The sequence below is a fragment of the Fistularia commersonii genome, chromosome 10 (genome assembly GCF_037954325.1).
Source record: "Fistularia commersonii isolate RoL2024-O1a breed Wild chromosome 10, RoL_Fcom_v1.0, whole genome shotgun sequence".
Lineage (NCBI taxonomy): Eukaryota > Metazoa > Chordata > Actinopteri > Syngnathiformes > Fistulariidae > Fistularia > Fistularia commersonii.
The window spans coordinates 8,426,994-8,443,271 of record NC_141293.1 but is presented as its reverse complement, the minus strand read 5'-3'; the positions used below and the strand labels follow the sequence as shown (position 1 = coordinate 8,443,271).

Genomic DNA, 16,278 nt, shown 5'->3' with positions numbered 1-16,278 from the left:
CCATATTTCCCAACAAGGGACCACTTTTGAAATCCAAGTGGTTCTTCTTGGCTCGCTGTTCTCACTGGCCTAACCTGTTCATTGACGAGCCAAAAACTGGTTACCAAGAGAATTGAAACTTTTTTTTGGTAAGCCGAGTGTTGCAGAGCGGCGTCTGTAAGCAATCTGTCCTACTGTTTTTCACAAAGCTAGCTGGGCGATGAGCCATGAGGTTAACAAAAATTAGACGCAGCCAGTCGCATTTATCTTACCTTACCTCACTCACTTTGTTCCTCTAGAATGAGCATAATCTAGAACACATTTCAACTGAGCTCAAGACTCAACTAAACTTGATAAAAATCAATATGCATGGAGGGAAACATTTCTGAAACTGCATCCTTACACAAACATTTAACTGCTCTTTTCTCCTGGACCTCATTCATTTTTATCATAACCCATCACCCCCTTGTTTTGCAGCAGATAGCTGCAGTTTGAGGGTGGGATGCCTCTTTCTATTTTTGAGTCAATAGCTTTCAGAGACGATTAGATCAGAATAAGAATCTCTTTAAATCGCCAAATTTATAATGTACACAAGAATTTGACACGGTATGGCAGCGCCCTTTAGCAGCATTATGAGTTAGAAGGATAGAAACATAAAATTAGCAACAAAAAAACACAATCTGAACTTTAGTGCAAAGAAGAAAGTGCCCTGACAGTCAAATTGGAAACGAACATTAATCTGACACAGTCCCAATGTGACCATAAAGGCTTCGCCTCCAGCCTTTAAACAGATTGAATCCAGCTTTAGCAGCTTCTCTACTTTTTTTTAGCTGCAATGTTTATTGATGTAAATATGCAATGATCTACATCTCAATCAGGATTTGTTTACGTGTGGGGAGGAAAGAATCCAAACAATCAGTTACTGCGGAAGGAGCCTGCAGCCTTAGTGTACCACCATTGAATAGAGCAGAACGGACAGAACGACTCACCGCTGATCAATTTGGTAAAAATAAAATTGTTCCAACCTCGCATTTCCTGGGCAAAGAGCAGTAAAGTAGTGTCAGAAGAATCATAAAACGCCTAATGTGGCGCAGCAATACTTTTTTTCAACTTTCCTGCCATTGTGTGAGCATGACACTCCACTGTCAAAGGCAAAACACTGTCTGGCAACAAGTAAAGTCAAACAAAACATGAATACTTTCCACAATACCAGGAATACAGAGAGTGTACTGTAGGAGATAAAGTGATTATTTCATCTCAGATTCAAACAAATGCAATCTGATTAGGTCTGATTAAATGTAGGTGAAAAATTATTGGGGCAATGTATCCTTCACTTCAATATTTGCCCCTCTAGAATGTCTTCAAAAATTCAAATTACACACACAACCCATAAGAGTCACAAAACAGGTTTCTGAAATAACAGTAACAGCATGTTTTTTTTTTCACTTTCACTTCTTGAAGGCAAAGCTATCATTAAATAAAAAAAAAAAAAATCGGATCGCAAATATGATTAGTGTCTGAATGTTAGATACCACCTGGGTAACTGATAGTATCTGAATTTATCCAACATGTGGTATCAAACAAAGGTAAGAATAAAGCTTCAATTATTGCTTCATTTCTAGATATAACGTTACCATTATTTTTTCAGCCTTTATAACAACTATAGTGTTTTAGCTACCAAAATATGCCCAAGTTCACAACCGCAGACCAATTCTATTATCCTGATTATGCATCCTTAAATATTTTAGCTTCAGCCTTTTTTTCTGTTGTCGAGTGAAACCACAGACATTGAAATGTCTGATACTGCTTTGGTACAATAATATTACACAAATATATATATTTTTCTACCTTCCCCAATATCAAAACAGGATAATTATGGTAGCTATGTCTCTTTATTTAGAAAAATAAGTCATCTCAGTCACTTAGGCTTTAAGATAGTTTTACACCCTCAGTCACCTGAATTTTTTTATTTTTTTCTTTAAATGCAGAAAAACAAATAACAACCCCCCCCCCCCCCCCATAAAAAAAATCAGTCAAACTCAGAAAAAGGGTCTTTCGCAACTGCTTTTAACGGCTAAATTGAAAGCCAGATCTGGCAGCGGAGCAATGGTTACATAACAAACCAAAGGGAATGAAAATGGAGGTTGTAGTGCAGCCACTCAAGCCGCTTTCCAGTGGGAAGGTTGATGAGCTGTGAGAGAAATGCAGAGTCTCAGTGGAGGCCCACCATCTTAGAGTGATTTACCCTGGCCATGTGCGAGTGACTCATCGAGGGCTTGGCTGAAGCGTATATGGAAACTGTCTTGCACACATTGTGTGTTTCTCTCACTCTCTCACAAACACACACACAGAAACACACACATGCACACACTTCACTCAGTACCAAGTTCTGCTCCACTGAAGTCCAAAACCAATTCTTTCACTATGAAGAGGTAAGCTCCGTGCAGCAGAGTCGTGCAACAGTTTTACAACTCACATCTGTTTCACATTGTATGGTGCCACGAGAATCTGCCCAAAGTCTAACTAGGTCTTGTGCCGCCTATTGACCACGTCTCAATGACATATGCAGCACATCAGGAGAGACAAATGGATAGTCAAATACTGGGCCTCATTTCTCTGCCCTCCCTCATCAGCGTCCTGTGTTATGTTTAAAATGGGAAGGACATGCAAATTCAAGACTCAAAGCATTTATTGTTACATGTACAGAGCAGAAACAGGTTTCCCTGCACAGTGAAATTCCTACTTTGCTGTCCGCAGCACATTGGGATATGTGTTGTATAAATGGTGAGGGTGAAGCCAGTGAACACAATTCAAGCAGATTTAAGCAAAAAATGTTCTATGCTCCCATATCAAAAAGAAAAAAACAAAAGAGTTGAGGAAAATTTAAAATTCTTCTGATATTTTTCTAATATGTGTCCTATATTGTACATGCTCATGTTAACCAGTGAAGATTCACAGCTATTTATAGTTGAATTAATTGCTACATAAAGTTACCCAAGACAGCAGCGTATTTCCTAAAAAAAGAATTAAAAAATAAATAAATAAATCAAATAAAGATACAAATTATCAGGACAATTAATTAATTCAAAAAAATTAAAAAACACGAGTCACTGAATTTACTTATTCAAAGCATCATATTGGTGACTATTTGTTAAAAAAGTGAGATTACCATAACTGATTCATTTACATATGGATCAACAAAAATTTTCCCTGTGACAACATTTCCCTTGAAAAGGTTAATCATTTGAGGTTGGAAGCATGGAGGAAAATTCAAAATAAGATCGGTAAGATTACAGTTCCATGCAGGAAAATATATTATAAAATTAATCACAATCCATTGAAAAAATAAAAAAATAAAAATCAGCAACTGAGGAATTTTTCCTCGCCTGCTTAATACCATGAGGATTTTCAGCATATCTCTTCAGATTCAGTTCAAGACAGAATCTCAGGTGCTGGGAAAATACACTGAGCATTTTTTCAGAGTATCAAGATAAAAGTGAATCTATTTTTTGATTTTGTGCTCAAAGAGAAACCTCTTTGCCATAATTGCTTTCATGGAATAAGTTTTGACTTCAATAGTATCAGGGGTATATTTGCAGTCCTCTCTTGTAATAAGATAGTTTTAAGAAAATGTCTGTGATTGAAAGAAACTCTCCAAATAATTGTTGATATATCTACTATTAAAGTCAGATAGGTTTGGAAAAATACACCAGTATGCGCCAAATATTAAATTCGTATTTGCAACATGGATTTTTGTTAGGTTAGAATTAAGTCCAACTTTCTTTATAGCAATAACTTGAACCATAAAAGAGTTGAGTGAATATAACACATTTTTCAGCATTAACAAGAATAACATGATTTCCCATAGCTGAGGAAATATTGTCCGGGTCCCAACATGAAAACATGCAAAATCATGTATTAGAGGATTATTTTCCCAGGCATGGTAAATGACAAAAGCAATTGATCCTTACTTCCAGACAGTATTTAAAAGCATTAAAGTCATGTTAAGTAATTGTTAATTAAAACTAATGGCAAATAGTTGAAAATTAACTGGCTTCATGATCAGGAAAGATAAAAAAAACATCATTAAATGAATTAAATGATGAAAGCTACCCAAGTAGTGGAAAAAGAAAGGTGCCAAAATGACTCAAGGAGAAAATATTACAAACAAGCTATCCTAAATTAACAACAAAAGTACTTCATACAGTAAAGGAGCAAGAGGTGAAGAAAGACGGCAAAATATAAAATAAATGAATAAAAATCTACAAAAAAATTCTTGTATCATCATATAGAGCTATCAAAATGGCTTCTGGAGATATATATATATGTACGCACACAAACACACGCGCGCACACACTTGTGTGTGTAAAAAATGTACAATTTCACAAGTTATTCCACTCCTGAGATAGGCTTTGGTGTTGCAACAAAGCTCGAGATCTTTGATGAATCACTGCTGGATGACACCCAAAATCAGGGCTGAGCTCTATTCTGCCATGACAACTTGATGTGACAGACAATTGCCTGCTGTCACATAACTCAAGCTGAGATCATCAGAAGGGAATCGAGGGTTTCCCCAAGAGACTGGCACTGGAACACACTAGGCTTTGCACATAGAATTTGGGGAACGAGTTAAAAAAATGCAGAGAAGCACCATGGGGTGTTGGATGGAAGGTCTGTCACTGATACAGTCGATGTAGCTCAAAATTAGACTGAGAAAAATTAATACTTGCAGCTCCTCAAAGCATTAGACTTTAATAAATGATTATGGCAGTGGTCCCAAACCCCCGGGCCGCGGGCCGGTACCGGTCCGTGGATCAATTGGTAGCGGGCCGCACAAGAAATAATCAATTCTTTCCGTTGGATTTATTTTTCGAATCTGAACAATCTTTTATTTTGAAAAATCTTTTATTTTGAAAAAATGACCGGAATTTCTCGATTACATCTCGGTCACTTGAGCACCAAAAATGTAACCCACAAGTCAGCAAAATGAGTAAAAACCGGACGTTGGCGATAAGTTTCTTTTCGAAGGGGAAAAGGTGGATCAACACGCCACACAGTGGATTCATGTTTATTATTATAGTCGCTGTATAAACAATCTAAGTGTCGTCACCCCATCCCCTCGGTCCGCGTTAAAATTAGCAAGCGTTGAGCGGTCCGTGGTGATAAAAAGGTTGGGGACCACTGGACTAAGGGACCATAATACATTGTACCATGACTATATGAAAACTAATTAATATGCATGCATTAATATTCCCCTTTATTGCAGACTCTTAATGAATTTTCCAATAATCTTAAATCCTTTCAAAATTATATACATATTCATTCCCACTGTGGTGCAAATAAAGGCACATTCTATTCTAAACAAACATTAACATTATTGATAAGATTTGTGCAGTTGTGTATATTTTCCAGGTAATTTTAACTCAATTTCAGGGGCTCTCAAAACAAATTTTCAGTAAATTCTAAAATAATGTAAAAGCTTCACCTATCTATGAAACCAAGTCTACTTTGATTTCATGAATTGATGAACTTCAAAACCAATGCTATCATAGATTTCGACTCATTGTTACAGACCACATAAGTTACATTCCTCTGTATTTACACCTGCTGCTGCAGACTTTGCAGGAAAATATTATTCTTTTCCCTCCCATTTGTCGTAGCAAGGGTGTTACTACCAATCTTAGTGTCTTGCATTTGAGCGACTCATCATCACAGGAACTATTTAGGGCGATTTTCCACCCGTCTTAGAGTGAGTATCACTGCATTGTCTGCTACTGTCACTGCTATTATGACTAAACACTGACCATTTATGTAAACGTCAATAGTATACGATTTTTGAAAGTCTAATATCTGCTCCAAATCAAACCATATTTCAAAAGAAATATTTCTTGTAATGATACAAGGTAGTTCAACATAAGCAACATTCAGCAGGGAAGCATTTGGACATTTATGATTGGAGTTTCCTTGTCATTTTGAGAAACTGGGTTATAATTTCTTGACAACAATGTGTGGCCTTGTGTGTTGGGAAAATTTTGGATCATTTTGGGGCTTTGAGCAATTGTCAGTGAGAAAAGGGGTTTTCCTATTTCGGATTAAACTGTCATTTTAAGATGCAGCATATTTTGTTTACGGTGTTTTAATCTTCTGGACAATTCATAAGTTGCTTTTTTCTTATTAACACAAAATTTCAAGTCTTTTACATTTCTTCAAAAATTTCTGATTAAATTTGACAGAAATGTGAAGGAGTGTGAAACTACAGTGTTGGATGTTAATATTGACAACTACATTTGTGTAAAATGAATTTGAATCAATAAATTCTCTGGCTTTAGAATGCTCAGATAACAATTTGATGTTTCTTTACCCTTATTGTATTTAAGTCCTCTAAACTTTAAGAATAACAAGGTCCTGAGTGAAGGGAAGCTGCCCTTCAGCAGGCCTCCAAAAACTAAGCATCAAAAGGAGGCTGGGTTTTATGACTTCGAAGGGCTGAAAGATGAACAGCCTGGTTCAGAGAGAATAAACAGAGGCTGCATTAAAAAGGCCAGTGAGGGATCAATTTAAACTGAAGGAGTGCCCCAGTGGAAACGCAGGAAAAAAAAATACAACCAGAAATGAACATAATATGCCCTCCACCATTTAAAAAAAAGGAATGAAGTTATCATAGTTTTCCACGCCAGACCTTAAAGAGAAGCTTAGAGAAGAGAAAGGAAAAAAAAAAAAAAAAGCGAGCGTCATAGAGGCTTCATCAGAAGTGGAGTGAGTTCCTCGTGACCATTTTAGGGAGAGTTTTTCCAACAAGAAGATTTTATCTCAACAAACTAAATCGGAGCTACTTTGATCGCCCCTTTCATCAATTACAAAATGCAATAAAGGCATGGCATTTATAATGCACTAACTTGGAGACTTGTTTAACATTACCCTCAAGTTAAAATAGAACATCATTCACAAAACAGGATTCATGGTTTCCAAATCAAGCTCCCATCTTTGACGTCATTCTGTGTAGATGGTCTACTCTTTAGTCAGCAACATCATCACAGTATTATAAGAAAATTGATGATAACCTATTAAAACATTTATCAGCAAACTATATTGTCAGTCCAAAACTGAAAAGAGATATGGATAGACACACACACACACACACACACACACACACACACACACACACACACACACACACACACACACACGCGCACTGACTATAGTTTTCAAAGTGGGGAATGTGAAGTCTTTGAGCTGAATTTCTCAATCTGATCCTACCAGCAGAACATTTAAACCTTTAAGGATTTATTGCTTACACAAATAGGTGCCACACCCTAAACCAGCCTTTGCAGACAGGTTTGAGTGTGTGTGTGTGTATAATCTACAAATGATCCCTTCTTTTGTGTAGGCACCTCTGATATGTGGTAAGAGCTCAGATGTTGACTCTGCTTTTATTTGCTAGTCTCTCAAACCTGCACTTAAAAAAGGGTCTCTTCCATGCTTTATACTTTGTGACAGCTAACAAAAGTGGACATTTGCTTTTGAGTTAAAGCAGCATGTCCAGTCTAGTGCACAAAAACTGATGACGGAATACACATCCGGATTTCATGTCACATCCACAACATAAACACTGCTGCCTGCTTATTTGTCTGGGAGGCGCATTGAAGACAGATTAAGAGTAGTAAAGTAAAGCTTGTGAAACCGACTAGTCTGCTGTTCCACAAAGGCTCATTTTCCCACAGCGAGCGATGTAGCTGGAGGTCCGTCCGGGCGCGAGACACCAGGACATCGGCGCTGGGGAACGCCGGCTAAACAAAGCCTCAAACATGTGGGGCAGCTCAGGCACTTTTGCGCTGGCAAGTAATGAATTTTTGGAACACTTGCAGATATTTAGGGTTGAATAAACTTCCTGATATTTTAAAAAAAAATGAGTACTTTCATTAGTTTGATAAAATGTTTCCCCAATTTTAGGTTTAAACATCTAACTGATGTTAAGCTGGCTTTAACCTTAATCCATAAAAAAAGAAAAGAAAAAAGAAAAAAAAAGAAAATTAGCAATTCCACCTGCTATGTGCCTTTTCTATCATTTTGATATCTGGCAGGATAGTCCGACAACTTTCGGTCATACTGGAGGACAGAGACCATGCGGTCCTTGCTGCAGCTCAACATACAAAACCATGTATGTGTGAAATTACACAAAACATGTGTCGGGCCCTTCAGCTAAACAGGTGTGTCCATTCATTAACGGCTCCAACTGTTTCCCCGCGTTCAATCGCACAAAGGAGAAATAACCAGATACGTCACATACTGAAATCTGATGCACTGAACATTGAAATGTCTTTTCTTTGTGACGCTCTGCCAAGTCAAAGCCTTCAGTCAGGGGGTATTTATAAATCTGACTTCCAGTTCCAGGACAAACTCCACAGTCAGCCCATTCCAGAGGCCATGAAAAAAAAACTCTGAGTCACCACCCCGTCACAGGGCCCTGCCAAGACTTCCCGGAACCATGGCAACCTAACACCAAACACATTGGCTCATGTAAGGCAGACAGAGCCAGCCAAGGCTGGATTGATCGTATGATTCTTTTTGCCACACATGCGTCAAAAGATTTGTTTTTGTGGAAAAACTATATTGCTTGGTAGCCATCGTTACTCGCATGCAGTAAAATGAGAGAGATGTGACGGCAGTCTTATTCTCTCCAAAGCGACTGGTCTAACATTAGCTTTTACTTGGTAGCAGCACATTTGCAAACAATAGATTAATAAACTGCAACCACTATAAGTGAGAAAACACTGCTGCAGGAAACATTTGGATCAATCTGTCTGCATGCTGAGCCAAGATACACCCACTCGCTTTTCTGTCTTTTGAGAACGGCGCCCTTCAAATAAGATGACAGCTTCGGGAAGAGAATACAGTAAGGCAAATACAGTAAACATACTGCCTCCAGGTGTATTCAGAGTGAATTCGTGCACACACCTCCCAAATGTAGACTTATTCCTTTCTTTCTATTGCAATATGTCAATAAACTAAGTCAGGAACAAAAAAAAGAAAAACTGTAATTCTTTATCCTTCATTCAAAAGATGAGGCCCTCACAAAAGAAACAAAAAAACAAAACAGAATATAGAGAAATGGGCCAATAATTTTAACTGATCCCATATCCCTTCAAGATATTATTCCATCTTTAGCAGTTTTCCTGATCTTGTACAGGAAGCGAATGACTAACTCAGCGTAAACTTGTTATTTTTCTTGTTTATTTCCTATTGCAAGTTAACAATGGTTTTCAAATTGGTTGTTTAATTTCTACTAAGTTTCTTGAAACTTCTTTAATTCTGAAATCTTTTTCCATGTATTATCTCATGTATATTCAATCATTTGCAACAATATGTGTTTTTCACAGGTATTTTTCAATGTCTTCGTAGGGTTTTACCATCTCTTGAAGAGAAATCAACTTGAGGAAGTTGACTTAAACAAATACAAAATAGTAATTAGTAATTCTTCCATAAACGGACAGGACTCGGGCAAAAAAATGCTGAATTCATTTGGTTTATTTTTACTTTCTGGCCTTTAATTTCAGAACCAGCCATGTCTTCCTCAGGCAGCACAACAGCACTAAACTTAGAGCTCCTCAATCCCAAACTCATCTATTTTCATTCTGCTTGAGATTCAAAACATCCCTTTGCTTTCTTCCACTTATTCATTCACTTTCAAAGGAACTGCTTTACTTTCCTTAACTTAAACAACCTGTGCAACATCTCTTAATACAAAATACCAACTTGAGGCTTCCATTCATTCAGTACGAGTATAAAATCATGTCTGAGATCAATGTTTTACTAAAAATCATTGAGTGCTGGTGACACACCCCAAAAAAAAAAAAAATAAATAAAAAATATTGAATAATTTCCCAAGACCAGGAGAGATAAGGTCATTTACAAGCTTAACTGTTTGTTATGCAATCTGGAATTAGAGGTCATTTATTACCTTCTGGCTGATCACAGTTTTGTTGAGGCTTCTGGTGACTTGTATTTCATTTTCTCATTGTAAATAACTAAAATCAAAATTTTCTCTAATGCACTACTGCAGAACCAAAGATCAAGTGGACACATTTTATCTTTAGTTACAGCAGAACTGAGATGAGTAAAGAAAATTTCCATTTCTGCCCTTCTATATTCAATCAAATAGAGTTCCTTTCTGTTTATTTCTGATTCATTCATTTCTAAATGTAAAATACTAATTCAGGGAGTTTCAGCATCCAGTCATGATGGAAAAAAAAAATCAGGCTAAATGTGGAGACAATGCCACACAGAGAGTAATATGAGAAACTAGTAACACACCACTTTATTCATGGATAAAGGAATGAGAAACGTCAAAAACAAAAGGTCTATAAACGTATTTGAAAGTCTGTTTTTTCATTGTCACAATATCAGCCTCTGTACGGAGAATTGCACGCCTCAAAGAAAAATCGGCTTTCACATTTCTTAAGAAAATCTAATAGCATCAAGTAATCAACAACTTTTTGATTCCTTCAGTCTGAATTAGCCTCACTTATCTTTATATCCTTTCAATTTTCTTCTTTACATTCGAAATGAAACCTCGCTGACTTTTCCATGACATGTTATTTCATATCTTTGAATCCTTGGACTCTCATTTTGCAGAATCCCATGAGACATGGCTTGATCTTCTGTAGCAGTCTTGCCAGGCATTTACCGTTTTTTTTTTTTTAATTTAATTTTTTATTATAATGAATACTAAGCCATTATTGTATCATTTCAGCAATTACTATACCACCGGCATTGCTAGTAATAAATTAATTTTGCGCCTGTCCTCCAAATCCTCATACTCCCTGCCTCTATCACACATTCTCTCTCTATTTCTGTCTTCTCTTTCTCCCTCTCTTTTAACCCCGAGCGATTGAGACAGAAGGCCGCCCACATTGAGCTTGGATCTGTCCAAGGTTTCTGCCCGGTAAACGGCAGACTTTCCTCGCCACTGATGCCAAGTGCTTGCTCATGGGAGAGTGTTGGGTTTTTGTTCATTTTAAAGAGTGAAGTCGAGACCTGCTCTACATGTAGTGTCATGAGGCAGTGTCGTGATTTGGCGTTATATAAATAAAATCTGACTTCATTCATTTTTAAGTTTAGATTTGCTGGTATTTTCATGTTTTTTTTTTAATGCATACGATAGTTTAGAAAAATTGTGAATAAGGAAACAAAAGCTTTGAGAATAATTACCAGATTTTAACCAAATTAGCAAATACAATTCAAGAGGGCAATTAATAGCTTAAAGTGTTTCAACATTAACATTTCAACATAGTCAGGCATACATGAATATTTGCAGAGCTTGTGGTCTGGTGGCTCTTCAAATAACATAAAGCGGGAGTACCAAGAAAAATACATAAAAATAATGAATAAATAAATAAATTAATTAAATAAAAAAAGAGTTGAGTTTATGACTGGACCCAGATTGAATTTTTGTCACTGAATGACTCCACCTTTCAAAACAGTGGAAGGCAGAATCATTTTGCTGTAGATGTGTCATTTGTAGTATCCTCTAAAGGTTCAAGTAACGTAGCTGCACATGCCAACTGATGTGTAACACACAAAGTTGTGACTAACATCGGCTGTAGTAACGGAGAGTATAGCCACACTCAACATTCCAGCTAAAATTAAGGTGTTGCACCATGTGTGTGCACAGACATGTACTGTAAATTATTTTCAACCATTTTTGGAGCATGTTAATGGTAAAACATCTGACATACAGTAATGCATGAAGGCATAAAACAAACAAACCACTTGAGAGGAAGATGAATATGATATGATCACTGCAGGAACGGACAGCTCAATATAAACGTAATTGTACACCGCTTGCATCAAGGCATTCTTAGAAGAATAAACAAATCCTTTAAATGGTTAAGTCTACATGTTTTGTTGTACTATTTCCTAAATGGTGAAATTCATCTGGTTATAATACTGAAAAGTGAAATCTCAAGGACTCTATTCCATCTATTCTTGGAGCATATTACTCTCTTTGCAGTGCTCTTAATTCAGTTTGTTTCTTAATTTGGCAGTGATTTTTATGTTGTCTACTTGTTTTACTTTAGTTTCTTTCAGCGTGTTTTTGTATTTTATGGCGCTGTTGTTAACCAAAAAAAAAACACAAACACTTTTTTACAAAAATTCATCTCACTTGAAATTTCATGGTTAATATGAAAAGTATGGAGACACATCCACTGAGTCATGTCAATGTTGTAAGACAGTCCCTCCCATTTAACCACATTCTTGCCCTACCTGGCTTTCAGGTCCTTGTGCTCCTCCCTGATTTTGCCCAACTCCAGCTGCAGGCGTGCTCGCTCCTTGGCCACTTGATCCAGTGTTTTTCGGGCGTCGGCCAGCTCATTTTCATAGGCCGCCTTCATGCCACTGAGGTCTCTGGAGACCAAGGACTCAGACTCTGTAATGCGCAGCCGCAGACCAGCATTCTCTGCCTCCAGCGAGCGCACCTTGTCGATGTACACAGCCAGGCGGTCATTGAGGTTGCACAGGTCCTCCTTCTCCTGCAGCCGGGTGATGCGGGCGGGGGACACGGCACCACGGCTGCTTCGCTTCTGGCTCGGTGTTTCCATGGTAATAATGGCTCGGGGAGAGGTACAGAGCGGGCGATGAGTCACAAGCTGTGGAAGGAGAACAATGAGTTGCAGATAATGTCGGTTTCTGGACGCTTTCCAAATAAACGGCAAATGTTGGACTAAAAGGAACTTCCTGGAGTTTACACTGCAGATATTTTCCATGCCAGTCTGGGAAACTTGCTATCATACTACATGCTACTTCGCATGGCAGGGAGTCATATCTATGAACTATCCTCAAGTGCATTTGCAGTTGGCAAATCTCTTTTAAATACATAGTTCGGGTTCTTGATTATGTTATGTGAATATCTTCTTCATTATGTTGTAGTCCAATATTAAATAGGTAGCTTTGTTTTCCATTTAATGCTTTCAGCATTAAAGGCCTTCATTTACAAGGGTATTTCCCGACAGTCGAATACTACGGTAACAAGCCTTGCTCTCCTTTCCTCAGGCTTCTTTGAAATTGTTGCAGGAGGAGTTCAACCACTCTGTAGAACTCCTTGTGCAAACATGTACCACAAATGCTTTAGGAAAATAAGCACTGCATCACTACTTACACTAATTCATGGCGCTACAACCAAAAGTTGATTTGCTATTTCAATTAAAAAAAAAACAAAAAAAAAAACACACACACAAGAGATAAAGACTTTTTATATAACTGTTCTTTGTGGTGCAGTGCTAGTGTTGCTCGCTCACTCTGTTAGCCATAATGCCAGTGTGTTGAGTCATAATATAAATAAATGATGGAAGATGTTCTGATAAGGACATGCATTCAATTTCTGGTGGTTTTCAAGAGTGAAATGAATGAGAAAGTGCGGTTACTAGCTACCATATTCATGAAAAAATATAATAATATGAGTTTATATCTGAATAAATCATGACAACGGGTTTCCCTCTTCACATAACGTACATTGGCAAGGAAAATGCCCAATGTGTGATTTAAAAATACAAAAAAAAATTAATTCAGCAATACAGTCCATTCCCTCTGCACCTGCCTTTTTTTTCTGAAAGGTAAACCCATGAATGTGTAATATTAGACGCCAGTGAAGATTGAAATTTGAAAGGTATTTTAAAAGCAGCAAAGTACTACATGACACACGCAGTGTCCAATAATTAGGGAAACGGTCTTTCATGATATTAAAAAGTATCAGTGCTTTCATGAAGACTTTGTAGCAGATAGACTAAGTTCTGCTACAAGATAAGCTGCCACACTCTCTCAAACTAACAGCATTTCCAAATTAAATGGCGGGAAACCCCTTTACAACTGGTCCAGCAGTGGGTGGACACACCAAAATTTGCCATCTATCCCAACCCCAGTCTACCAGAGGAGCACTTAAGGACATGCACACCAATGTGGGTGGGTAGGGCACACACCCACACAAGCAGAGTCATGAGTGCTCTTTCCACTACCTTTAAATAAATTCAATGTTCACTTAAGCTCCCCGAAATATATCAAGCATTATCAGCTACTTCATGAGGTTACACTTTTCAACTGTGGCCATTAAACTGAGCTGCGAAAGTTATTCCAGCCCTCTCTGCCAGAATAAAAATAAATAACTCTTACCAAGAGTGACTTAACAAGTTAGACAACACAGGGACTATATTATGTTCACATAACTGGCTCTTTTTTCTTTTCCTTCACTGAAAAATGTACAAGTTCTCTGGATCTTACCTCAGTGGTGTGGAAAGCTCTCAGCTGATGCCTGCAGAAGTGAAGAGACTGACCGGGACCTTTCTAGATCTGCGTTGTACCCCTGAGGAATGTCGAGACGAGGGTTTGCGTAATAATGTAGCCTTGTTGTCTGGCTGCTGTGCTTTTGGCTTGAGACCTGAACTGCTTTCGTAGTTGACTCTCTCTCCACATGTACCTACTGCTGAAGAGTGGGAGGGGAACACCAGAGGCAGAAGGAGGGGCAGCAAGGAGGAGTTTAGGCCAGACAGTGTGTGTATGTGTGTGTGTGCTCGTTCAAAGCAGCTGCTGAGCTTTATCTCTCACTGTATTGACCCTCTCGCTTCCTCTCACTCAGAGAGACTGCCCTTAGCAGCAAGTGCAAGCATTCTGTCAATAAAACACAGTGACACTGATGATACCAAGCGGCTCCCCAGGTGGGTGAAAGTGTGTCAATGTGCAGATTTTATCCTACCACACTCTGCTGCAGGATTCAGCCAGCTCCTTTCCAGACAGTGAAAAATAAAAGTTGGATGGTATAGCTACAGGATATTAATTTTTTTTTGGTAAGTATCCAAAAAGGCAAGGCCATTTTAGTACTTTTTTGTACTAATTTGTGAACTTAAAAAATTTGCAAGGAAGTGCCTAGGAGATCACTGAGAAAAATTACAATTTTTTTTGCACGAATAATAATAATTTATTCTTTATTAATCCCCGTGGGGAAATTCATTCCGTGCGATTAACCCACCATGGATGAACCATGAGCGGTAGGCAACCCCCGAGCAGTTCGGGGTTAAGTGTCTTGCTCAACAACACTTCGACACGATCGGAGAAGCTGGGAATCAAACCAGGAATGTTCGGTTCCAGGACTGATTGCTATACCTCTTGCGCCACGCCGCCTCTTAAAGAAATCCTCTGTTTAAAAATGAATGAATTAAATTAGTTGAATGAATAAATGAAGCATAAACATTTTAAGTTGAGCTGTCTAAAATAGGCAGGTGTCTTTCACATTTCTAATCAAAGTGAAATTCCATAAAATAATCATGTGATATATATGAAAATATCCAGCAGATCTGTGGTGTATCTGAAGTGATTTTCCAAACCTAAATCAGCTGCTGTAATACATTGGAAAGCCATATTTTAAATTTCTGCTGTATCTTAGGACATAAATGTGCTTACAGAAGGAGCAAGACCGAAGGGAGCACTGAAAGGAGAAAAAAAAAAAAAAACATTGTATAAAATAAAGGCAGAACTTAATAGAGATCTCATCATTTCATACCGGTGTTTCTCATACTGGGTCATCTGGGGTTGAGAGACAGCCTGCCGACAGGGTCTTGCAGTAAATCCAGTTAGAAATAAATCCACAAGTCTTTTACAATTACATTCCCCGTTGAGAATGAAACAATTCCCAAGAATCATCTTCAAACTCCTAAACGTAAAAAAATCTCCAAATAAAGTTGAATCAGGTCTTATATTTAATGTTCTGGGGTGGAGTTAGTTAGATCACAGGGCCAATCACATTTAGTTATAGAGGAAAGTGACATTTACTGTGTGTGTTTATCCTCTCCATGGTAGTGTGTGGTGTATTCCTGGTAAAATACAAGGCGAGACTCCTGTATTTGGGCATGAGGCAGGCCCACGGCTCAGGGAATACCCTGGCCAGAGAATAGTCTCCTCACACGTCTCCTTTAAAATCTGCCTTCTTGTTCATTTCCCCTCCCCCGCCCTTTTCTTTTTTTTTTTTAACTCTTGTGATTCCATGGAAAATACATTAAGCCCTGCCGGTAAAGTAAACCAGAAATTCCAGCAGGCTTGGCTACAACTGTGTTGCTAACCATTTTTTTTTTTTTGTTTGTTTTGAATGATCATGATCACAGAGAAATAAGGAAAAAAAGAGGCAACTATCAATGTTTGAGAAACGTCAAAAAACAATAACACTAATCAAGTCAATGAAACAATTTAAATTATGTAGTCCACATTGAAGCTCTCATTTTTAACTTAATACTGAAATTTGTCGAATATTAACATTTA

At 37.9% G+C, this 16,278-nt stretch overlaps 1 protein-coding gene across 1 annotated transcript in view; it reads right to left on the bottom strand.

The window, feature by feature from the left end:
• LOC147230276 (lamin-A-like) overlaps positions 1 to 14,434 on the bottom strand; it is a 36,838-nt gene extending 22,404 nt beyond the window's left edge. The window contains 2 exon segments of the mRNA XM_086153573.1: positions 12,244 to 12,626; positions 14,251 to 14,434. Of these exon segments, the coding sequence (XP_086009699.1) occupies positions 12,244 to 12,578 (335 nt within the window). The 5' untranslated portion in view covers positions 12,579 to 12,626; positions 14,251 to 14,434.
• Between the last annotated feature and the right edge of the window lie 1,844 nt (positions 14,435 to 16,278).